At 35.5% G+C, this 24,965-nt stretch overlaps 1 protein-coding gene across 1 annotated transcript in view; it reads left to right on the top strand.

Annotated features, from left to right (window-relative positions):
* The window catches only part of SPAG17 (sperm associated antigen 17), a 249,501-nt gene that overhangs the window by 73,731 nt on the left and 150,805 nt on the right, over window positions 1-24,965 (top strand). Inside the window, 2 exon segments of the mRNA XM_051992887.1 lie at window positions 6,379-6,510; window positions 17,670-17,859. Of these exon segments, the coding sequence (XP_051848847.1) occupies window positions 6,379-6,510; window positions 17,670-17,859 (322 nt within the window).

A 24,965-nucleotide genomic window follows, 5' to 3' on the forward strand; every position in this document is an offset into this window, starting at 1 on the left:
TTGACTTAAACTTGACTCCAAGATAAGCAGGTGTAAACCCTAAGTCAGATCCAGCTTTGAATTTGCTCATAAAGGAGTTGGGATTAGACATGGCAATAAATTAAGTGAGTATTCAGTTCACTACATATGACTCAGAAGGTTGCCAAAGAACTCTGCCAGCTGACATACAGGCATGAAATATCCTCTGCTTCTTTTTCTATTCCCTTTAAATTTTATTTCCATGGGAATCTGTGTCCATGCAGCAACGCTGAGTGTGTTTCTGAGGCTAGTAAAGTAGGGAAGATATATAGAGGGGAAGGATGCTTAAGAGAACATGATTGTGGCACTAATGGTGGGCTTAATACCTAGGGCAGGGATAGAACCCATTTTAAATACATATTTATATTGGAATGAATTATTATTTAATAAAGATGATGTGAATCATTGAGCCAAATCAGTGAAGAAGGGGAAAAGATTTATTTTCCAATACACTTTTGGGTCCCACATACCCAAAGTAAAATCTTTACATAAAACACAAACCTCTCCCTTCCCTTAGTTGTGTTGTGTTTATTTTAATCAGTCAATACAAGAGTTTTCCCTCCTCTTATCAGAGTTTAACAGCTTCTAGTAACTGAGGGCCTCCCATCTAACCTTGTTAGAACCTGCTGTCTATACTAGTATTAAGAAATCTGACCTTTTCAGAATTTAATCTCTGTTCTTACCCAAGATTTGCTTCTACATGATTATTTGGTCATTATTCACATGGTAGTTTCTTGTTCTATCTTTATCTAGCTAATTCACACAATTCAAAAGACCCCCTTCTCTCCTGAGTTCCATTTTGTGGGTCATGTTTTGCCTTCTTGTCACAGATAACTATACCATCCTGAGCAAGTCAATTATTTCATTGGCCCTCTGTGTTCTCATTAGCAAAATGAAAATATCCAACTAGAGATGGTCTCCAGGTTTCCTTCTAGTTCTAAAGTTATGTCACTCAATGAAAGGTTATAAAGGAATGACAATCAAGCCTAGACTTTCCCTAGTATAGAAACTTCGAGGATGAGGAAACCCCCTCTATCAATATAGACCCGCACCTTCTCTGAAACTTAAGATCTAAAGAAAGTTGCAAAAAACATTGACACATTAAGTGACAAATTCTGGGTCAGACAGTCAGCATGCAACTTGAGCCCAAGTCATAGTGACTTTAAGGCTAATTATGCACCATTCATGTTTCCCTCCTGCTTAAATAGCTCATTTATTTTTAGTTAATATCCAATAAAGGATGGAGCACTACTTTTCAGTTCCTGTTCCTTCATAAGTTCCGGTGAATCATTATTGTTTTGTTTTATGGAGAAACTGTTCGAATAAATCTCCTCTCTCTCTTCTCTTGCCTTTTTGTTTATTCCTTTCTCAAGAAGGAATTAAGGAAATTAAGAGGCTCTAAAGATTTTTATTTTTATCATGAGAACCAATAGAATTCATTGAATATTTAGAGTGGGATCATCTGAAATTACATGATAAACTTCTTCCCTCTTTTGTTTGTCTCTTCCAAAGAGCCATACATGTTGCCTCCAACCTCTTTTGTCTCAGTCTGATTCTTAAGGAGGAAGGAAGGAAATGGAAATGGAAATGGAAAGGAAACGGAAAGTAAAGAAGAGGAATGAAAAAGAGAGGAGAGGAGAAAGAAAAGGGGAAAGGGGAAAGAAAAGGAGAAAGGGGAAAGGAGAAAGGCAAGTAAAGGAAAAAGAAAAGGGAGAACATGGCATGATATGGCTCATTCTCCCAAGGATTCATAAGTACCATGTTATCAAAAGAGCTCAATTTTGATAAGGGAGGCCATCTTCCTTAATTTAAAAGAAAATTAGAGATAAATAAGGTTCCTCACTCATTATTGTAGGAGTGTTTTTTTTTTTTTTTGGGGGGGGGGTATCTGGCTTCAACAACTACTGACATATTCAACTAGAGTCTGGAAGAACTATTCCAGAAGCAAGGTGGGCACAGGTCCCTGTGGCTGAATACCATCCGCTTACAGTGGGACTTCACACAGCAATGCTTCCCATCTGCTCCCTACCCCAATTATGTGGCACCCAGTTCTGCAGCTGCATGCTAGGCTGTCTCAGAAGTTGTTTGGATATATTAAATTCCAGACTGAATGACCATTTGTCAGGCAATTTGAAGCCTTGTAGATGGGATTTCTGCTCATATCTGGGATAGACTAGAGTAGATACCATCTGAGGTCTCTTCTAACTCAGCCTCTGTCATTCTGTAGGAGGCTATTTTAAGTCAGTCTCCCTTTCTCATCCCAGCAACCACAGAAAATCCATTTTGTCATTATATCACAGCCTGCCAGGAATTTATCAATGTTACGTCTCCCCTATTTCCCCCTGCCTGGCCATCAGACCTTGTCACCATAACAAGCTTTTGTTGTGTTTTGAAACTATGCCATATTTTGATTTTAAGCCCTGCACTCCCTGTAGATCTACTTCATAGGTTTCAGAAAGCCCAGAAAATGCCTTTGTGGCCCATAAGTAGCTTTCAATCAGGATATTTTCTTGTGCTTGATGAATTTTCAGTACAGAGAGCTAGCATTCATTGCAGAATCATTGAAACACAGACCTGGAAGAGCACTCAAGAGACATCCAATCCATCACCAAGATGCCAGGGAGCCTTCACCTCAACCCCTCCAGACACATAAGTAAACATTTCCTTTGTACAGGTCCATCAGGCAAGGGAGGCTCACATCATCAACCATTCCAATGTTTAACACTCTTTTAACATTTTCATAAGTTTTCAACTCTCACCATGCTATCACACTGGGTAGAACAGAATTTACATTTATTTAATATCTGGAATACATCAGGCGCTGTGCTAAGTGCTTTACCTATATTTCATTTGACCTTCACAACAAATTTTGGAGGTAGATTCTATTATTATCCCCATTTCACAGTTGGGAAAACTGAGGCAAAAAAGTCAAATGACTTGAAAAGAGTCCCACAACTATTAGTCCGATTTTCAACTTCCTGACTGTAGCACCACCTAGAGACCTCACTATTTCACCATTCCATTTGGACACTAGGCAGATGTTCACAGCTAGCTAACTAGCTATGTGTTTTTAAAGGCAAACAGATTGAGCTTTAGTGCAGATTTTCCCAGTACAGCAGGATTGTCAGCAAGAAATTGAACTTTCCTGGCAAATGGCTACAAGTGCCATTTTAGGCCAATCCTGAGGTTTCCCTCAGGGCCAGCCCCAAGTGGGTGGTTTTCACTTTACAAGGCACTGTATAACCTCCAGTCCCTGGAGACCCCCTTGCAACTAAGACCTGTTCTTCATGAAGCTGTGGTTGTTTCAAGGGGTTCAAACCAGGTGTGCTCCATGTTTCGTAGTTCACCTTAAATATTTTCTATATTGTGTTATGAAGGTTTTAAAATAAAACATTGAACTGTTTGAATTGAATCAGTTTGTTTTCCAAACAATGATTGATTTGGACTCAAGATTCTTGGGGGCAAAGCCCTGCTCTGCTACTTATTAACTATTAAGAATGGAGACAAGTCTTTTCTTAGTTTCTTGTTATCAATAAAATGAAGATTTGGATACTTCCAGTATCTACTTCATGAGGAGCAATTGTGAGGAAAATACTGAAAACTTTACAGCCCTATATAAATACAAATTATTAAGACCTTGGGAAAATAGATTTAAAGGCTAAAAAAATCTTACAAGTCATTGAATTCTAATTTTTAGAACATACTCAAGTGATTTTGATTCTTGATTTCTTCAAAAATTTCTTTTTTAAAAAAGAGCTCAATTTTAAAGGAGGCCCTCCCACGATTTTTCCCTACTACTAACTCATCATATGAACCCATAATCAGGTCCCTAAGATCTCTAGTTACATTTTGGCATGGTTGAATCCATAAAGTCCTCTATATTTAGAGGCAACACATATCTTCACTCTTCCCTACCTATCACCCCCTTTTCTCCTTTCTCCTTTTCGTGCTTGATTTGGATATTTCTCTTGGTGGAATGGGAAAAAAACATAAGGAACAGGGCAAAAAAAAAAAAAAAAGAGTCAGGAAAGCCCTGACTGAATGCTGGTACAAATCTCAGACAAGACACAGTTCAGGGGGATGCAGTGTGCCTGGTCATTGTGTCTGAGCCTGACGTGGGTAAAATTGACACCATATGTGCCCACGTGTAATTGCTCTGAGGGGCTGGGAGCAGGCTGTGGGGGAGGATTGGGAAGTGGAAAGCAACATGTCAGAGCATTTTAGTAACACCTAATTCATCCCGATCTTATAAAATATATCTAATGCTTACTTAAAAATAAAAGTAGAAAAACTGCTACAAGCAAGATTGCTCTTTGACAGTGAATGAATGTTGGTAAGAAGATAACACGAACAGAAAGAAATTTGTAACAACTTTTTTATGGTATTTTAAACGTTTATTCGATTATTTTTTTTTGCAGTAAATAAAGTGGTTATGGGACTCCGAGGAAAAGGGCCCAGATGTTAGTGAGTTGTATGAAATGCAGTGGAAACAAGTTGTAAAAAATACAGCCATAAACCAGGCTGTCAATGCCACACATCTGGACAATGCAGCTGTATGTTCCTAGTACTGTCGTCACCCAAAGAAAACTCAATAGCCTTATTTCACCCCAATTAGGCTACATACCAACAGGATCAGCATTAAATAGCAAGGCAAGGGGGGAAGGGAAGGCCCATAAGCACAGAATCTTTCCAGGATGCTTTTATCTCTCACTTGAATTTGGTCCCCAATATGTAAAAAAGAGGCTAATCCAACTACTCCCATCATTATAAAAACCATATTCTATACCATGAACTAACAAAGTACAGTTGGAAATTCTGGCTTCTTGTATTTTTTTAAAATGAAAATAACAGCCTTTTCTGCTTTATTAAATTAATTTCTTAAAAACTAGAAGAATGAAAGTTGTACCTCTTATTTCTGCACCAATCTGGTACCATCCTCAGAAGGAGAAGCCTCTGAACTGACTGGAAAAGAATTCAGATGCCAAATAATATGGCTAATTTAGAATTTTTGTTTAATTCATACACTGCAGTGAGTTATCTCAAAGGTTTCTGTTCACACATTCTTTGAATCCATGAATAATAAGGATAGTTCATATTCATATAGTATTTATGATTACAAAGCATTTTATGTGTATTTTTTTATTTGAGTTTTATAGTTGAATCCCAGTATTCATAAGATCATAAATTTAGAGCAGAAAAGAAGTTTAGAAACCATCATTCCTGAGGAAACTGAGGCACAGAAATTTAATGACTTGCCCAGAGTCACGGAGGTAATAGAAATCCGAACCTAAGTTTTCCTAATTCCAAGTTCATTATCCAATTCCTTATTGACTAAAGTTATGCCCTGAAAGATTTTTTTTTTTTTTTGTGGGGAAGAGCATGTTGGGATCCAGCCTTTGATATACTAGGCATAGGAAACTCCCTATGTAAGTAATCACTTAACTTGGTTTGCCTCAGTTTTTTTCATTTATAAAATGAGCTGAAGAAGGAAATGACAAACTACTCTAATATCTTTGCAAAAAAAAAAAAAAAAACTCCCCCAAAAGGTCACAGTCAGATGTGACTAAAATGATGAAATATCAATAACAAAATGTGTGTGTATATGTGCAAACATATATACACAAGTATATATGTGTGTGGATGCATATATGTGGATGTGTGTATAGATGAGTTTGTGTATGTGCTTGGTTAGTGGTTGTCTCTCATGCTTGAAAAGGACCAAAATGGCAACTATATTGGGGTCAGGATACGGTGTGTCCAACTATGACTGTTTAGACCAATACACATTCAAAAGACTTTATCATAGATTGGACACAAATAGTCCCTTTGGGCCTTTGGAATGGAGATATCTAAATCTGTGCATCTCATGTTTCTTTTGAGTTGCTGCAATTTTACTTTGTTCAGATCACAGCATCACATTTGATGCAGATGTGTGTGTGTATGTGTGTATGTGTGTGTGTGTGTGTGTGTGTATGCAGAGAGAAAGAGAGAAAAAGAGAGAGAGAGAGAGAGAGAGAGAGAGAGAGAGAGAGAGTAAGTATGTGGTGCAGTACTTGGCACATAGTAGACACCAAATAAATACTTGTTTCCTTTCTCTTACCACTATGATTTTACAGTTATACTATGTCACGACTCTGTGGTATATTCCATAATTCTTCAGCTGTCATTGTGGTGTCAGGCAGGAAACATTGGATACTACAAAATATTATGTAATTATGAATTATTATTCTCAATTTAAAAAAAAATCAATTATCATGAAATAGAAATGTTCATTCTCTCTTGGAATCTTGGGAAATATGGTACCATTGTTCATTCAGCTGATGACTCCTTCCTGCCATAATCATCTCTCTGTCCCCACAGGTAGTAAATGCAGCAAGAGCCATCGTGACTGCAGGAGAGAAACTTACCCAGCCATTAATTGGGAAACTCATTAAATACCAACTGCTGAATATCAAACATAAGGATGAGCAACGAAGGGAGATAGAAAGGAAGGTAGGATGGTTGATGGGGTTTCTGATGGACATAAGGAAGACATGAAACCTAGATATGCTCCTGCAGAGTAAGGTCTACAGCTATCCACTGATTCTCTTATTTTTCCAATTGGGTTATCTTAATATAATTTATTTCTTTGCCATCTTTTTATTATTTTATTTTATATACTTAAAAACATTAGAGAAGTGTCCTTTAGGCTCTAGCAGATAATCAGAGGAGTTCATGAGATACATTTAAGAACCTCTGCATCCAAGGCAATTCATTGTTTCATGATCCCATAGTTCAATGGTACCTTAGCTCATTGGGCTACCTCTTCACACTAATACTTCCTTAGAAACATGAGGTCTCAAAAGGGTACAAAAAGTATCTGATTTCTCAAAAACACATATATAGAAAATGGACCATAGTGGGGGGACCTGGCTTCCTGTCCTGACTCTGTCAATAAGTCACATGCCTTCCTGAGATTCAGATCTTTCTTCTGTAAAATGCACCCAATTGCCTCTGATACTATCTTTTAAGATAATGATAATATTGTAGTTGACTGTTTGTTTTCCATGCATTTCAGCCAAATTGACTAGCATGCTCTTCCTTGTATACATTACATTTCCTACCTCAGTGCCTTTACACAGGCTGTCCCTAATGCCTAAACTACCCTCCTGTCTCATCTTGATCTCTTGTAATCTCTGAATTCCTTTAGACACTCTTTTATATAAGATATTTTCTGATTCCCCTCAGGTGCTCCTGTCTCTCTCCCAAAATTCCTTTGTATTTTCTTATACATAATTTATCTATACTTATATACATATGTTTTGTTTGTCCCCCCAAAAGAATGTAAACTTCCTGAGAGCAGATACGGTTTCTTTTTCTTTTATAATTCCATTGATTAGCATAATGCATTGTACACACTAGTCATTTAATGAATGTGTGTTTATTTGAGGATTGTTAATTCTATCAAAGAGTTGTTTTTCTAGTAATATGTTTAGATAGTCAAAAAAAAAGGGGGGAAGCTGGAAATATGGAAAGAAAAAAAATGAAAGCAAACTCAAAAAGTGGAAAGGATGAGGCAATGAAGAATTAGCCTGAATCAAGTCTTATGAGACATATTAGATGAAAAAAAAATTGATTTACATTTCATATTAGGAAACATAAAAAAATAAAATAAAAATAATAAAACTATTCCCAACCTTCTACCCGAAAGGTTGGGAATAGTTTTATTATTTTTATTATTAATTATTATTAATACTTATTTGATACTAATAATTATTACTATTATTAGCTAATGGCAGTTAAGATTGAAACCCAGAGCTCATGATTCAAAATTCTACATTACTTCTGTAGTTTTCTGCTGCACCATTGCATGGCATTTATTTACTAGAATGATATCAGATTTGCACTTCTATACCAAGTTAAAGCTATTTTACAGCAATCCATTTTCTTTTTCTGCTCACGTATTACCTGTCTGGATATTTCATTTGCTTGTGGGGATTTCATTTAATTTGTCTGTGAAAATAGAGCTATGCTTGGCAGAAAGATTTATGCACAGTCCAACAAAATTCTTAAATATTTTTAGCAATGTGATGCCAAAGTGAAATCCATTCACTCATTATCACTACTCAAAATACCTGGACTGTTTGGGGGTCTCGTTGAAAATCTATTTTCATGGCCCAGGGCCATGACAGCATGTTCTTCTATAGGCATGCAGTACAAATAGATTTTTATGGGCTTTCTCTCATCTTTTATAAATGGGAAAATAAAGATATCCTCAGTTGGAAGAGATGAAGCTAAGTACTCCAATCTGTGGTGTCTAGCATCACTTATATTTTACTTACCCCAGGGATGAAAATTAACATTAATAAGTGGCAATTGTAGAGATTCACATTTTTAGCTTGAATGTTTGGACCCATCTTCTCAATATTTATTACCTCCTAGAACTCTCCAAAAATCAAATAATCCGCCTTTACAAGTGGTAAGTTCCCCCTCCTTCATATCTTCAAGTAAAGGTTGGATGACCAGTTATCAGTTCTTCTTTAGAGAGGAATCTTATTCGAATAAAAATCAGAGCAAATGTTCTCTAAAGGTCTGCAATTCTGTTCCTGTTAACTTACTTTCTAACAGCCATAAATAAATATTTTCTGGGCCTATGTTCTTATTTATATATTGGGGATAATAAAATTTCTATTACTTCTTCAAATCACTGTTGTGATGAAAATACCTTATAATATTCTTAAGTCAGTAGAAAACTTGCCAAGAAAAAAAAGAGATAAAAAATAGAAACTCTTTAAGTATTTTTAGAATGTTTTATACTTTTCAAAGTATTTTATACTACATTAATTACCAGTTATTACAATGAAATCCTTTAAGCCCAGAGAAGTGCAGGTTTGAGTTTCAAATTTCAAAGGAAATGAGTTTTTGATATGTATGGAACTTTGTGGGAAGATAATAACACAATCAAACATGATATCTTTATTAGGCAATTGCTGTAAAGCATTAATCCCAAACCTTAAGTCACAACCATATAAACTGATGAAATTTGATTGATGTGATTAGACATTATCCAGTAAATGAACTTGTTAACATGTAGAAGGATGTGCTACATGAAGAAATGTGGTACAGGAGAACAAAAGTTAGTTTGGCAATCTATGTTCAAATACTACATTGCATTTGGTTTTTTACGTCTGTGGTTTCAACTGAGTTCATTTTTATTGTGATATGAATTTTGTAAGAGAACAGTATATTCATGAATATATCCTAGGTATCTATATCACATAGACATAAATTTTCAGGCAATTCATCAATTAGTTTTTACCTTGCCAAGGTAAGTGCTCCCACTAATTATTGTTTGTGCTTTCGAAGTGACACATTTGTGTTTTACTTTTATCTCTATGTTTCAATTTAATCATAGTATAAAGTTAATGTGTTCTTCCTACAATGTCAATTCCTTTTTACTTCATATATTATTTATAATGTATTTTAAACATATGTAATATATACTATATAATTTATAACATATATTCATATATTATTTTTGCCTGTCAAAAACCATAACCCTTAAGTATATTCTAAAATATTTTACTTCATCTGAGAATGTAACTTGGAAAAGAAATGAAACCAGCAAAAGAAAATGGTATCTTTAAAAAAGAAATACATCCACAAGTGATTAGCTATTTTATATAAAGAGACAGCCCACTAAATATAGTTTTGAAATATAGTTGTGTGGATGTACGTATACATATGTTTTTGTAAAAGTAACTATATATGTGCATACACACATATATAGACATATAGACATAGATATAAACACAGACATGCACATATTCATAGTCATAGTCATTTACATAGACATAGACATAGATATATTCATACCCATGTGTAGACATAGATATATTCATAGATGTAGCTATTTACAAAGACATAGCCATAGACATAAACATGGACATAATTATAGATATATTCATAGCTATAGACACACACAATAAATGCTTTTGGATTGGAATAAATTTCCACTTTTTTCCCTCCAGGTGAATTCAGAACACTCACAGATTAAGTGATGGTCTTTAGGAAAAGAGATAAATTAATTCTAATTGTTTTGCTTTCTAATTAGTAAATTTCACCAAAAATCCCAAGCTGAAATAGTGCTTCAGTGTGAAAGTTGCTTGATTTGGATTCAGAAGACCTTTGCATCTCATCTCTATTCCTGCCTATGTGGCTTTATTATGCATTTCACTTTCATCTCTGTGGAACTTAGTTTCCTCATCTATAAAATAAGAAAGTAGAAAGGACTAGATGATTTTTGAGATGCCTTCCAGCTCTGACTCTATAAGTCCAGGATCCATTTCGCCCCTCACTGATTAGAAATCAGTTTTAGGAAGACTGAAGAGTTCTTTCTCTGACCTACTCAAATACCATACGTTTGACTGAATTAGAGACAAAGAAATATCGCAGAGAAGAAAGGAGGGGGAGTGCTGATAGCTATTTCTTCAACCACTCAGAATCCTGCAATTTGATAATACATCACAACTATAACCATGAATGATCCAGAATCTCCACAGGAGGAAGCTGGAAAAGAAATGAGAACCACTTTCCCAGACGTTTTCCAGCTTGGTTCAGTGGAAACCCCTGAAGACTGGAAACTAGCCAACATAATGCCATTTTTTAAAAAAATCTTTTTCTTTCATTTGTTTGAAAAGAAAAGCCATAGGGACATACCAGGAAATTACAAACTGGTTAGTTTTGATTCAGTTGTGGTTAAAATATTTAGAAACTATTTTTAAGAACTCAAACAAAGAAAAGGCAAGGGACTTTATTTGGAAGGGGGATGACCAGCATGATTTCAGAAAAGGAATAACTTGCTTCAGTAACTGGTTGGAATTCTTCAGAGATAGGGTAAAGTCCCCCTTCTCTGCATGGACTACTGAGCCCAGGATATTACTGTCATGATTCCCAGTCTTGAGTAAACTATAAAAATAGGACTAAGGGAAAAAAAAATAAACCACTACCAGAGATGCCTATTTTGTTCATCTGTAAAGTAGATGTAGTGGTATTTTCTTTCTTAAATGGAATTCTGGATAATTAGAATTTTGGAAGAATTTTTGAAGAGATTCAATTGGACATACGAATTTGAAATATAAAAAGTTATATCTTCATGCCACAAAATAATTACAGTTGCTGTATCATGAAGTATAGGAATTCAGAGTAAAAAAACCATTGGCCCTAAAGTTAGACGTGGATTTAAGACCCAGTTCTGTCTCATATTAGCTTTGGAACTGCAGGCAAAATCATTTAAACCATTCAACTTCCTCACTTATAAGTGGAAAGAGAGAGAGAGAAAGAGAGAAAGAGAGAGAGAGAGAGAGAGAGAGAGAGAGAGAGAGAGAGAGAGAGAAAGAGAGAGAGAGAGAGAGAGAGAGAGAGACAGAGAGAGAGAGAGAGAGAAAGAGAGAGAGAGAGAGAGAGAGAGAGAGAGAGAGAGAGAGAGAGAGAGAGAGAGAGAGAGATAATGCTTGAACTGGCAACTCCCCAAAAGGAAAAGAGCTATAACTAGAGAATTGTGAATGATGGCTATTAATAATGGTATTGCTGTTGTTAATGTTGATCCACTAGGAGTAGAGCTGGTACGTTTAATCAATCAACAGACATTTATTTACTTGTCTTTTTGTTTAGTTAGTTATTTTTTAAAGAATTAATTTGTCCAATTTTCTGAAAGTACAGAGGCTATTCTGTGGGCTGTTCCCATCACTAATTGGAGCTAACAAACTCTATAAAAGATTATTGGAAGAGACCTACTCTGGATGATATCACAGATATATTGATGTAAAGCTGGTGGAATAGACCTAAAAAATAATAATTTACATTCAAATTCAGGGAGGTTTGTAGTCCTTCTATATTGAACAGTGTCTCTTTAATGGAAAATCTAGATATTTATCAGATATTCTAATGACATGGAATCCATTGAATTTAAAGAGATAACTAATGGGGCTGAGGATAAAACCCCATTCCTATCCTGGTACTCCAATACTTCCTACATTAAATCTTCCCTCATTCTTTTAACTTTTAGTGCTGTTTTACCTGGCATTTATCTCTGTTCTGTATATACCTATGTAATTTGAGGGGTTAATTGAATCAATTATACTGCCCCCTGTAGACCACACACCTTAATCAGTTGAGAAAATTCTAAGTTAAAATCCTAGCTATATACCCCTAGGCAAGACATTTGACCATGTTTGCCTCAGTTTCCTCATCTGCAAAATAACTGAAGAAGGAAATGGCACACCACTTCAGCATCTTTATTAAAGAAAACCCTACAAGGAGTCACAGAGAATTGGACACAACTGAAAATGACTAAACAAATCCATAAATCGGTTCCTACAGCATAGGGAAATTTCAGAATACTTTGGTAGAAATTAACCCAGACTGACAAAATCACAGGCATTTGAACTATAATAATAGATGGTGATACAATAGATAGAGAGTTGGGGCTGGAATAAGGAAAACCTGAATTCAGATCCAGTCTCAGAAACTTATTAGCAAGCAGCGTGACCCTGACAAAGTCACTTAGTCTCTATATCTCAATTTCCCCAATTGTAAAATGAAGTTAATAACAATATCTGCCTCACGGGACTGTTATATCAAATGAGATAATATTTGTAAAGTGCTTACCTAATATGATGACTGGCATACAATAGGCATTTAATAAACCCTTCCTTCTTCTTTCCTTTCCTTTCTTTATTCCTTTCCTTCCTTTTTTTTCTCTAAAAGTAGGACCTCTGATTTCACTAGTCTAGAGAATTTACATTCTATCTTCTGTTCACTTCTCTCTGCAACATATAGTCTTAGAATTGCTTGGAACACCCAGAGGTTGTCTAGAGTCCCACAATGTGTATCAGAAATGGGATTATGAACCTTCAAATCTTTCTGGCTCCAAGGCTGTGTCTCTAATCACTACACTCCATTTCCACAGAAGTTTGGTGCTATACCAAGGTATATACATACCTCTCAATAATCTTGCCAGACACTGTAAACCAAGTTGGCAAAAGCTATCGGGCCTTCCTGGTTTTTACCTAGGATCCCTAAAAAGACTTTTAAAGTTCCCTTCCCCAAAATATTTCTCCTAACTAGCCTAAAATTCTTCATTCAGTCTCTCAGAAATTCCACTCATGTGAATTTCTCTTGGATTAATAGGGACCCTTCTGGAATATGAATTGTATCTAGGACCATGTGGCTCTTAACTCTGTGATTCCTGGCATATACTTCTATAAGAATTCACACTTCTTAGTGGGAATTAGTTGATCATATTATTTGTCTTATAACCCTAAGTGAGATCAGGTTCTGGAAGATGGGAAGTTTTTATTAGAAAATAGAGCAGATGAAGGAACAGAGAGGAAGATAATAAGTTTTGAAGCAAAACTTGTAGAAGACTGGGGAAAGGAAGATTCAAGACTTATAATTATAATTATAATTATAATTGGAAAGCAACTTACTGAAAGCTAAAATGGCAATACCAAGCATTCAGGAAGGTAAAAATTTGGAAAAGTATTATAATTAACCAAGTTCCATGTTAAAGAATTATGAGGTCAAAAAAAAAAAAAAAAGGGAGGGTTAAGATAAAATTAAAAACTCAGTTCTATTTTTGAAAGATTTATTAGCTTCCAAGAGTCTTTTAGTTAAGAAGCTTCATCAACTTAGTGCTAATGCATATGCTCAAATACAGGGACCTACCCAGAGGTTCATTCATGCTATAATATTAATCTACTCATACATATATACAGATTGTACTTACCAGATATAGTGGGCTGGGGGCTGGGAGAAGCAACCTTAATGGCATCGTGGAGAAATGGAATTCTTGAAGAGAGTTCAGCAGCTACAGATGACATATCATGGCATCCTTTTTCTTTATTCACTGATTTTTTTTAAAAAATGCAGTGTGTGTTGTTTCTGGCTCATAAATGGGTACAACCTTTTTCTCATGGTTCCCCTCTCCTTCTTGAGTGTATATTTGGGAAGAAGGAGATGCCTTCCTGCTTTAATTACTGGTATATTAGGAAAGATGCTTTCCTTTTCCTGGTGGGCTTTATCTCTATTTCATTCCTACTGTGAATCTGCAACCACCAGCCCCTTTTATTTTCTCCCTAGTCGATATTCACACCAGCCAAAAATCATGTGGACAATTCTTACTTAAAGCAGACTTTGACTTGATTCTTGAAATCACTACATATTTTATGATCAAATAGATTTACTATAACCAGATAAGCTAGCTAAAGTAATAGACTATTAGTGAGAAACTACTTTCACCTTTACCTCTCAGATCTGTGGAGAACGAAAAAATTGTGGCCAAAGAAGAACTAAAGGACATTATGGAATACAATATGGATAGTTTGGATTTTTTTAAGTTAAAAAGTTTTTGTACAAATAAAACCAATGTAGACAGGATTATAAGGGAAGCAATAAACTGGGGGGAAATTTTTCCATCCATTCTGATAAAGGCCTCGTTTCTAAATTATACAGAGAAACAACTCAAATTTATAAGAATTCAAGCCATTCTCCAATTGATAAATGGTCAAGGCTATGAACAGATAATTTTCGATGAAGAAATTAAAACCATTTATAATATATATACATACATATATATATATATATATATATATATATATGCTCTAAATCATTATTTATTAGAGAAATTCAAATTAAGACCACTCTGAGGCACCATTGCACACCTTGCAGATTGTTTAAAATGATAGGAAAAGAAAATGATGAATGTTGGAGGTGATGTGGAAAAACTGGGACACTAATACATTGTTGGTGGCGTTGTGAAATGGTCTAACCATTCTGGAAAGTAATTTGGAACTATGCCCAAAGAGCAATCAAACTGTGAATATCCTTTGATTCAGCAGTTTCTCTATTGGACCTGTATTCCAAAGAGATCTTAAAAAGGGGAAAAGGGCCTATGTGTGCAAAAATATTTGTAGCAGCAAGAAGCTGGAAACTGAATGGGTGCCCATCAGTTGGAGAATGGCTAAATGAGTTATGGTGTATGAATGTTATGGAAATTATTGTTCTATAAGAAACAATCAGCAGGATGATTTCAAAGAGGTCTGGAGAGATTTATATGAACTGATGCTAAGTGAAAAAAGCAGACATAGGAGAACACTGTACATAGCAACAACAAGATTATATGATGATCAATTCTGAAGGACATGGCTCTTTTCAACAGCAAGGTGATTCAGACCAGTTTCAAAGGTCTTGTTATGAAGAGGGACATCTACACCCAGAGAGAGGACTGTGGGGACTGACTGTGGATCACAATAGAGTATTTTCACCTTTTTTATTGTTGTTTGCTTGCATTTTGTTTCTTTATCCTTTTTTTCCCTTTTCGATCTTATTTTTCTTCTACAATATATAATTGTGGAAATATATATAGAAGAATTGCACTTGTTTAACATATATTATATTACTTGCTGTCTAGGAAAGGGGGTAAAGGGAAGGGAAGGAGAAAAAAAAAATCGGAACACAAGGTTTTACAAAGGTGAATGTTGAAAATTATTTATGCATATATTTTGAAAATAAAAAGCTTTAATCAAAAAAAAATTACTATCACTTGAGTTTACTCCTGTGTTGGTCATAAAGAACAGTGAGCCATAATGGATAAGAAATGGATAAAAAAGCTGTCCTCATAGCCACAAAGACCTGTGTTTAAAGCCTCTATTTCACTAAAATTGACTGGATGATCCTGGACAAGTCACTTTACTTTGCAACATTTTAGGCAGCTCTGAAAAACTGAATTGAACAGAAGATGCCAACTTTTATGGAAATATTTGCAATTTAAAATTCCTTATGTACAGGGTCAATCACATTACTAGCCTACTAAATTCAATGGCACTTAAAAAAAAAAATACAGACTCTTTAGCCTGGCCTTTAAATTTCTCCACAGATTAATTCCAATTACTTTTTCTACTCTTATTGCCCATTTTCCCTTTCATACAATCTATATTCTCTGAAAGTTAGAATATTAGCCAAGTCTTTCTCAGATTTTATTTGCTGTATTGTTTCTATCTCCAATCCATAAATCTACCTGTTCGTTTCCTGACCTAGAATACATAATCTCTTAATCTCTTGCTTAATCTCTCAGTAGTTTCAAACTATTTTTTACTAAATATAAATTTACTTTAAATTACTTCCTACAAAGTAATTGACAAGAGGGAACTTAATTTAAAAATAAATGTTTTAGTCAATCTTGTATTTTTCCTCCTAGAAGTTCTGCAAGCTGAGTTTTATGTCTCCCAAATACATTAACTGTGTTACCTTGGGTAAATTCCAATTCAACCTGCCCATGTCTCAATTTCTATATTTGGGATTAAAAGCTATTTTCAAAGCATATCAGAGAGAGGGTGTTTTTTTGCTTCCTTAATCTGGAGCTTTTCATAAATTTCAGGGAGAACCTAACCTTGGTCTGTGTAGGAGAAGAGCTTTGTGATCTGAGAAACCAAAAGGGCAAGAATTTGGTTGAAAGTTAGTATTTTTGATGAAACTCAAGTTATAGTATCCTTTAATTAAAGACCAGTGTCCTTTAATTAAAGAGCAAAGGAAAGAAAATATGAAAGGCAGCATGATGAAGCGGAAAGCATTGCCCTTGGAATCAGGAAATTCTGGGTATGCACTTCTGACACCTGCTGGCTGTTTGGCACAGATTATTTGTGATCAAATTCTCAGACTTCTAAACCAGGAGGGTAAACCAGGAGGCCTATGTAGCCCACCAGATTAAAATGTAACTGGAAAAAATTTAACCAAAAAATGTAGTGAAACATAATGTTAATCTGTGGTTTTCATAGTCAATATGTGGCCAGAAGAGATCCTTAATACAGCATTCAGTGAACCCTGTTTATATTTGAATTTTAGGAGAAATGGTAGAGAAAATCCCTTAGTAGAACATATTGTTCCTTAACAGTTCCCCATAACAGTGAAATCATCCATCTAATCCTTAGTTCCTAAGTAGTAAAGCAAGAAGTTTTGTGCCATAAAATTCAAGATTTAAGGATCAAAATAAACCTCCCTTCCTCTATGCTCTCCCATTCCCACCCCCAGATGGGTTATTCTATGAATCTATGGCTCTATATCAACAACCCTTAAGTTATTTTTGCATGTAACACAGTATTATTCTTCCTTGTGATAAATTAAGATACACTGAACATTTCATCTTACTAAAGAGTTGAAAGATTCAAGTATCTTCAAGAATTTCTGACCCTAATCAGCTAAGCTAAACATTTCACATCACAATAAAGACATAACAGTGAAATAAATTCTGGTGGGCTTTATCTCTATTTTTTCTACTTATGTATGTATATATATATATATATACTTTTATGTTTTATATAGATAGATAAAATAGATATGCAAATCAAAAATTTAATAACAAATCATAATTTTGCAACTCCCACATTCAGTTATAAGATTCCATACAGGGTTATGAACCACAGTTTAAGAAGCTGGGCATTAGGACTATTAGGAGAAAACTGCTCTGAAAAGCAAAAAATACTATGTAAGACATGGGTAATCATTGAACAACTGTTAACTTCTGTGATTCCCTAGTTCTTTGTTCAGAGCACACTGTGTATTGTCGGTATTAGTGCTTCTCAAAGTGATGATGACCAAATTATCTCTCTTTCCAGGCACTGGAAGAAAAACTAAAGGCAGAAAAGGAAAAAGAAAAAATGAAGATCAAGGCTGCTGGAAAGGAGAAGAAAGCAGTTAAAGGGAAAGGAGGAAAAGGAAAGGACCAAGGAGATTCAGTACACTCACTGAAAAAAGAGAGCAAGTTGAAACGGCGGGGAGAAGAGGAGAAAATAAAATCATTCATCGGTCTGTAAGACATAATGAATTTTCATGGATAATGTTCATCTTTTTTTCAGGTCCTGTAAAATAACTGTCAGCTGATGACATTGGGTGTTTTTATTCTCCCTGTACATGCTTTGGTTGATTCCTATTAAGACTGTAGTATAACAAAACTCGCACACTTTATTTTTGTTTTCTGAAACTAATGCTTCAACCAACATGAAAGACTCTAAATTTATATTTGTTTTATTTTGTTGGGTTCAGCTTATCATTCTAGCTTGGTATTATATTTCTGCCATGCAATGTGCAGCCTTATGCCTTTGTCACATTTGAGGAGCATGTCCCACTGAAATAAATGATAAAAATTTAGAACACCACAGATTGTGGTACATTCCTCTAGAGACTTTCCCCTAAATTAACAGAATTGATGAATGACTACTCTTCAGATCTGGGCATTTAAGCCATTTTGGATACAGTTAACCACATATCACCTAGCCCTCATCTTTCCATCTTGTCCACTACAATGGCATGAGAGACTTTAACAAGAACTTTAAGTGTGGGCATACCAGATCTTTAGCAATAAATCCTGTTTAAATAACCTTAAATGACTATCACATGCAAAGTCCTAAGCCCTGGATACTAAGGCAAAAACAAAAGTTTAGTGCCTTCAATAATACTGAGGAAGAGATTGGTTCATATGACTGAGGAGAGATTGATTGCAATGAATCATCTTGTCCTTTTCTTGGGGGCAGAGTTTTCAGTTTTGGCTGCCCAGGCAATTTAAGAGTTCAAATATTTCTCAGTTGGTTGGTAGTTTGCCCCCATACAAATTTTCAGAAGAGCTGTTTGTCCCCAAAGGTAGCTGTGGAACCAGAAACATAATTGAGAATTAAGGAAAAATTCAAAGGTTAATTCTCCTAACCTACATCCAGGCTGAAGGAAGGAATGGACCTTTGATTTCTGTGCCAGTTCCAAATGAGTGATTCTATCATTCTGGAACCTTAATGATAAAGACATGAAAGATGTGAGGTAACTGACTGACATAGTTCTAACTCCCTAGAATAAGAAACAAGCCTCTTACCAAGAACTCCATTGACTCACTAATGAATCCAGGAAAGATTTTCTTTTCCATTCTTGTGGTGTTCTCTTCTTTTTTATAATATATGATGGTTCTCTGGGAGCAGGTTTTCTCAGGGGGCTTCTGGAGGCAACCTTAGTTTCAGTTCAGATCAATAATCACCTCAAATCACAGTCATTTATTGTCTCTTCCAAAATAGCCCAGTAAGCTTTCCTTGGTTCTGACAGCTCTTGTTGCTAGTCCTTTGCCTTTCCCTCTGCCTCTGACAACTTCAACTTCTCCTCTTCCTAATCCCAGTACTTCCCAACTGCAGTCTCTAGCTTCTCAATCTCCTCAACTGACTCCTGCTTTCTCAATCTCTTCAAGTCTCTTGACTGAAGCTCTAAGAGCTTCTTATATATGATCCCTAAAAGGTGTGAACCCAAAGGTTGACTCCTCCTCTGAGAGAGTGGGATTGTGGGAGGTGTAAACTTGTGAATCTCATACTGAATCCTGAAATCTCCCAAACTTGTGAACTAATGTGTGAGCTAATGTGTGAACTCTCAAAGGTGTAAACATAAGCATTGTTTCTACCAATTCTAGAAACACCTTGTAAGGAGTCTAACACATTCTTGCAAGAGTGGGTGTCTAAACTAACAGACACATCCTTGAAGCTCAAAAGCATGGCTTTTATTCTCTGTCTCAAAACAATCTCTCTAGTTTCCCTTGTTGGCTGGATACAACAGAGATTACAGCCTATCTGAAGAGTTTAACCCTCTTACATGGGTATGAGTCCCCATCCCTGATTACATTCTCATTTCCAACATTTTGGTGAACCTAGCCCTTACTTTTTTTAACTCTTCCCTCAGCCTATCCTTTAAGTGTCATTTCTTAAGTTTCAGCTCCATTTCTCTGATTTAAGTTTCATTTCTCTGATTTTGATTTTTGTTGTTGTTGTTGAGGCAAGTGAGGTTAATTGACTTGTCCAGGGTCATACAGCTAGGAAGTGTTAAATGTCTGAGGCCAAATTGAACTCAGGTCCTTCTGAGTTTTGATTTTGATTTTTTTTAATATAACTTTGTGGAAACTAAACCTTCATCTAAGCTCACACTGATAGTCTCTTTAAAGAAGGGGTGAGGAGCACATGGCATTAGATGTTGTATTATTATATATTAGAGATATATCATAATTGATGTCATCTCTCTTCCAATAAAATCTACTTGCTATTTACGAAGTTTCTACTTCATACATAGCACTATGCTAGGGAATGGGGTTATAAAGAGTAAAATTAAATTGTCCATACCCACCAGGGATCTTAAAACATTGATATATGTGACAATTTGAAGAGGAGGGAGAGAGAATAAACCATTGGAAGGACCTGTAAAGACTTCTCAAAGAAAATAACACATAACGTGAGCTTTGAAGGAAATTAGAGATTCTGGAAAGAGAGGAAGAAGTAAATTCCAGGCACATTACTTCTTACTAGTCAGCACTGGGTAGTAGCTCCCCTTATCACTTTCACTTTTCAAAAAATGAAATAATAGTAACTTCAGGGCAAAAATTTGTTAGTTGCTCTGTTTTTAACTTTAAAAAGAGAGTGATAGAAAACGACCAAATAATTTAAATTCCCCTGTGTATCATGCTTTTCCTCTTGCCCCTTCAGTTTTATCTGTTTCCCAAATTCATCTCTTTTTTTCCCAATGAAGGTTCTCCCTTCATTGTTCTTCCCCTAAAATATTGTACACCAGATTTTATCCCTCCCGAGTCCTTAATGCAATAGTACTTTCTTAACATGAAATACTGCTTCCCCATCCTTTTTATCTACTCTATTCCTTATGGAATAATAAATATCCTTCCAGATCTATTTATTTTAGTCATTGACTCAGTTATACCTATGAGATAAAATTTGTCCTTTTCATTAAAATTTCTAGTTTATCTCATTTATTACCCATACATTATATACTTGTTGGCATCTGAGGTCATTTAAGTTTTATTGCTGACTCCTTTTGTGGATCTTCTCTTTAGCTATTTTTCTTCCTAAGTTGTACTTGCTATTACTTTTGTTATCTGGTTTGACCAATCTAAGTGAATACTTTCCTTTTTTTCTCTCTTGATTTTCCATTTAATATCCTTTTGATAAAAATTTCAAGGTTCTAGGCAAAAACATGTTTTTAACTAGTCCTTATCAATTACACTCCATTGTTAGGCAAAAGTTTACTATTTCTTTATCTTAATCCATGGCCCAGAAAACCAAACCCTTTTTTAGTACTATCTAATTCACAAGGTTGGTTGTTGTTCTTTGTTCTGGAAGAAGACCCAAAATGACATCATTATGTTAAGAATCCAGTGTGTCTAACTGTGGCTGATCAGACCAAAAGGAACTTGGAATCTGCCACAGATTGGACTCAAATAGTCCCTATGAACATTTGGAGGACTTCCCTAACTTGGAGCATCTTGCATTTCTTCTGAGCTAATTCTATTCTGTTTTGCTCATTGAGCACAGCATCTTCTCTGATGAGGGTATGCCCATCCTGGGCATTCCTGTGCCAGTGTTTCCCCAAGTCAAGCAATCAATTCTAAATGAATTCTTTTTTAAATTATACCTTTTTATTTTCAATATATATACATGGGTAATTTTTGATATTCACCCTTACAAAACCCTGGGTTCTATTTTTTTCCTTCCTTCCCCTTCCTCCCCTAGACAGCAAGTAATTGCTATCTATTAATTGAATATGTTAAACATGTGCAATTCTTTTATACAGATTTCCACAATTATCATACTGCACAAGAAAAATCAGATCAAAAAGGGAAAAAATGAGAAAGAAAACCAAATGCAAGCAAACAACAAAAAGAGTGAAAATACTATGTTGTGGTCCACATTTAGTTCCCACTGTCCTCTTTCTGGGTGTAGATGACTTTCTTCATCAAAATACCATTGGAACTAGTCTGAATCACCTCATTGTTGATGAGAACCATATCCATCAATCCTAATATTCTTAAGAGAGATCTTGAGAGTGTCTTTGTATCACTTGTTCTGAGTGCCTGTCTTGTGAGTTCTCCATAAAATAGTGTTTTTGGCAAATATACATTTGGCAATCAAACAATGTGGCCAACCCAATGGAGTTGTGCTCTAATTGCCTTTCCAAATATTCTCCTCTGAATCTTCAATTAGCAGTGGCAACCCAAATAATCCCTTCCTTTCTCTTCCCTCCCCAAAAAAGATTCCCCTAAGGTACATAGTTTCTTCCTTAGGGCCTTAATTCCTATCAATGTTTTCTATATTCTTTCAGCCAGGAGTGTTTGTTCCAACATGAATCATAAGTAGTAGTTGGTGTGCATCAGGTTTAAAGAGTGCCAGTAGGCTCTCTAGCACAACCTTCATCTATAGAAGGCAACAGATCGCTCTATTTTTTTTTCTCTATCTCAGGACAGGAAGCATAATTATACTTGTATTTATGTAGTGCTTTAACAAAACACTTTACATATGTTATCTCATTTGAGCTTTACAACAGCCTAATACCTTGCTATCCTTCCACAGGAAGTTATCAACCACCACTATTCATCTGTCTGTTTCTCTGGCCACAGGAAGAAGTTACCTTTACTGTTTGCTCTGGGGAATATATCAGTATTCCTGATGAGAGGGGTAGCTGGGTAGCTCTAGTGTATAGAGTGCCAGACCTGGAGTCAAGAAGACTCATCTTCTTGAGTTCAAATCTGATCTCAGACATTTATTAACTACACAATTCTGGATAAGTCACTTAACCCTGTTTGCCTCAATTTCCTCATCTATAAAATGAGCTGGAGAAGGAAATAACAAATTACTCTCCAAGAAACCCAAATGGGGTCAGAAAGAATCACAGGTGGTTCAACAATAGCAAAATTCCTTGAAGCACAGGTGTTTCTCCTAAGAGAGTCCAGCTCCCAATTCAATAAAATGAATTTCACATGTATTATTTCATTCTAAGTATTTCCTTTTCTCTATCTGTAATTTCTTCCCTGAAACAAGTTGGGGTTTCTGTCTACCCTTTCCTTCTGTTTTATTTGAAAATAAATTTCTACCTCTTATTATTCGTTTTTTCCTTCTTGAAGTATTTCTTTCATTTTTACAAGCATTTACTCCCTTCTCCCTAAGCACCTGGAAAAGGAGTGAGATATTCTTTAGTGAAAGTATTCATCTTCTTTGGTAGAGAATTCAGTCTGGATTCTGGAAATACATATTTGTATCCCATTCCCCTAGCCCAGTGCCTGACACACATTGGGCACTTAATAAATTCTGGTTGATTTATTATTTGATGCAGTCACACAAATTAGTAGCATCTCTGCTGATCACAATCAGATTCTTCTTGCCCTCTATACTTGCTAGAGGTTTAAGATCTGTGCTCTGACCTTCTTGATAGGCTGGTTCTTGTGATAATGAGCTTTCATGTTGAACCTCTCTGATATCATATTACTTGTCTATTCTTGTTCCTTGTGCAAGGCTTAATTGATTATAAGATTCCTTGCCTTTTCTTGTAAGATAGAACCTAACTTGTTCAACTACTTTGTATAAATAATTAGCAGATTCCTACAAGTTTTGGTTACAAGAGAAATTACCATTAGATCTTTGTCTGTTACAGTATCTCAGTTTGTAAGTCAATAAACATCTATTACCTCAATCAAGCAATAAATATTTATTAAGCACCCACTATTTGCCAACCACTGTGCTAAGTGCTGGGTATATAGAAAGAAGAAAAAGACAGTTCCTACCCTCAATGAGTTTACAATACTCATTATAATCTAATCTAAATATTAATTATTTACTATGTGATCTGTATTTTTCTGAATAAGATACAAAGAAAGGAAAAATATGATTCCTGTCCCAAATTTAATTAGGGAAACAACATGCAGATAATGGTACACATATAAGATACATATTATATATACATATATATACACATATACATAAGCACATTTGTTGTTATTCAGTTATTTCAGTCATGTTCAACTCTTTCTGATTCCAATTTGGGTTTTTTGGGGGGGTTTTTGTTTGTTTGTTTGTTTGTTTGTTTGTTTTTGGCAAAGATACTGGAGAGCGTTGACATTTCCTTCTCCATCTCATTCTACAGATGAGGAAACTGAAGTAACCAGAGTTAAGTGACTTGACCAGGGTCACACAGCTAATGTCTGAAGTTGAATTTAGACTCAGGTCTTCCTAACTCTGGACTCAGTGCTCTATCCCCTATACCACTTGGTTGCCCATACCTACATACATATACACAAATAACATTTATGTATGGGTGTATATATATATACACATATGGATACAGTTTTATATATCCAAACACACACATATGTGTATACAAGGTATGTATGTTTTATGTAGATAACTCAGCTCCCACTTTGTGTGTGTATGTGTGTATGTATATACACACATACACACACAAAGTGGGAGTTGAGTTATCTTGAAGGATAATGATGAAGCTGGGAGTCAGAGGTAAGTGAAGGAGCATGTTCTCAGCACATCGTGGAGCCATCAGTATAAATAGGAAGAGTTGGTAGATGGGTGAGTGTCAGGTGTGAGGAGTCGCCAGAAAGTTATTGTGGCCAAATCATAGCATGTATGGAGAGATGTCAAGTATAAGAAGATGGGAAAGGAAGAAAAAGGACAAGTCATGAAGAACCTATACTAAATGAGAAGAGTATTTTATGTTTGATTAATCACTAGCAAGGCTCTATCTAATTAAATTTAAATTCCTTCTTCTTATGGGAACGTCTATATATTCCAACCCTTTCTTTTCATAGATGAGAAACTCAGGCCCAAAGAAGTTAAGTGATTTGCTAAAGGATCACTTACCTAATAAGTGGTAGAGACAAGATTCCAACCCAAGTCCTCTGCTTGAAGAATCATTCCTCTTTCCATTTCATCATGGCTTCTAGTAACATACTTATGAAAGTACCCCACTTCCTAACTTTTAAGATTCTGATCTCAATTGCCATATTTCCTTTCGCATACTCTATTCTGTTACTCCAAATTTGGAATGGTCTGTCTCATTATTATTTCATAAGACCATACGCAGGAATATAGCATTAATTACCT

The sequence above is a fragment of the Antechinus flavipes genome, chromosome 4 (genome assembly GCF_016432865.1).
Source record: "Antechinus flavipes isolate AdamAnt ecotype Samford, QLD, Australia chromosome 4, AdamAnt_v2, whole genome shotgun sequence".
In the NCBI taxonomy this organism is placed as follows: Eukaryota; Metazoa; Chordata; class Mammalia; order Dasyuromorphia; family Dasyuridae; genus Antechinus; species Antechinus flavipes.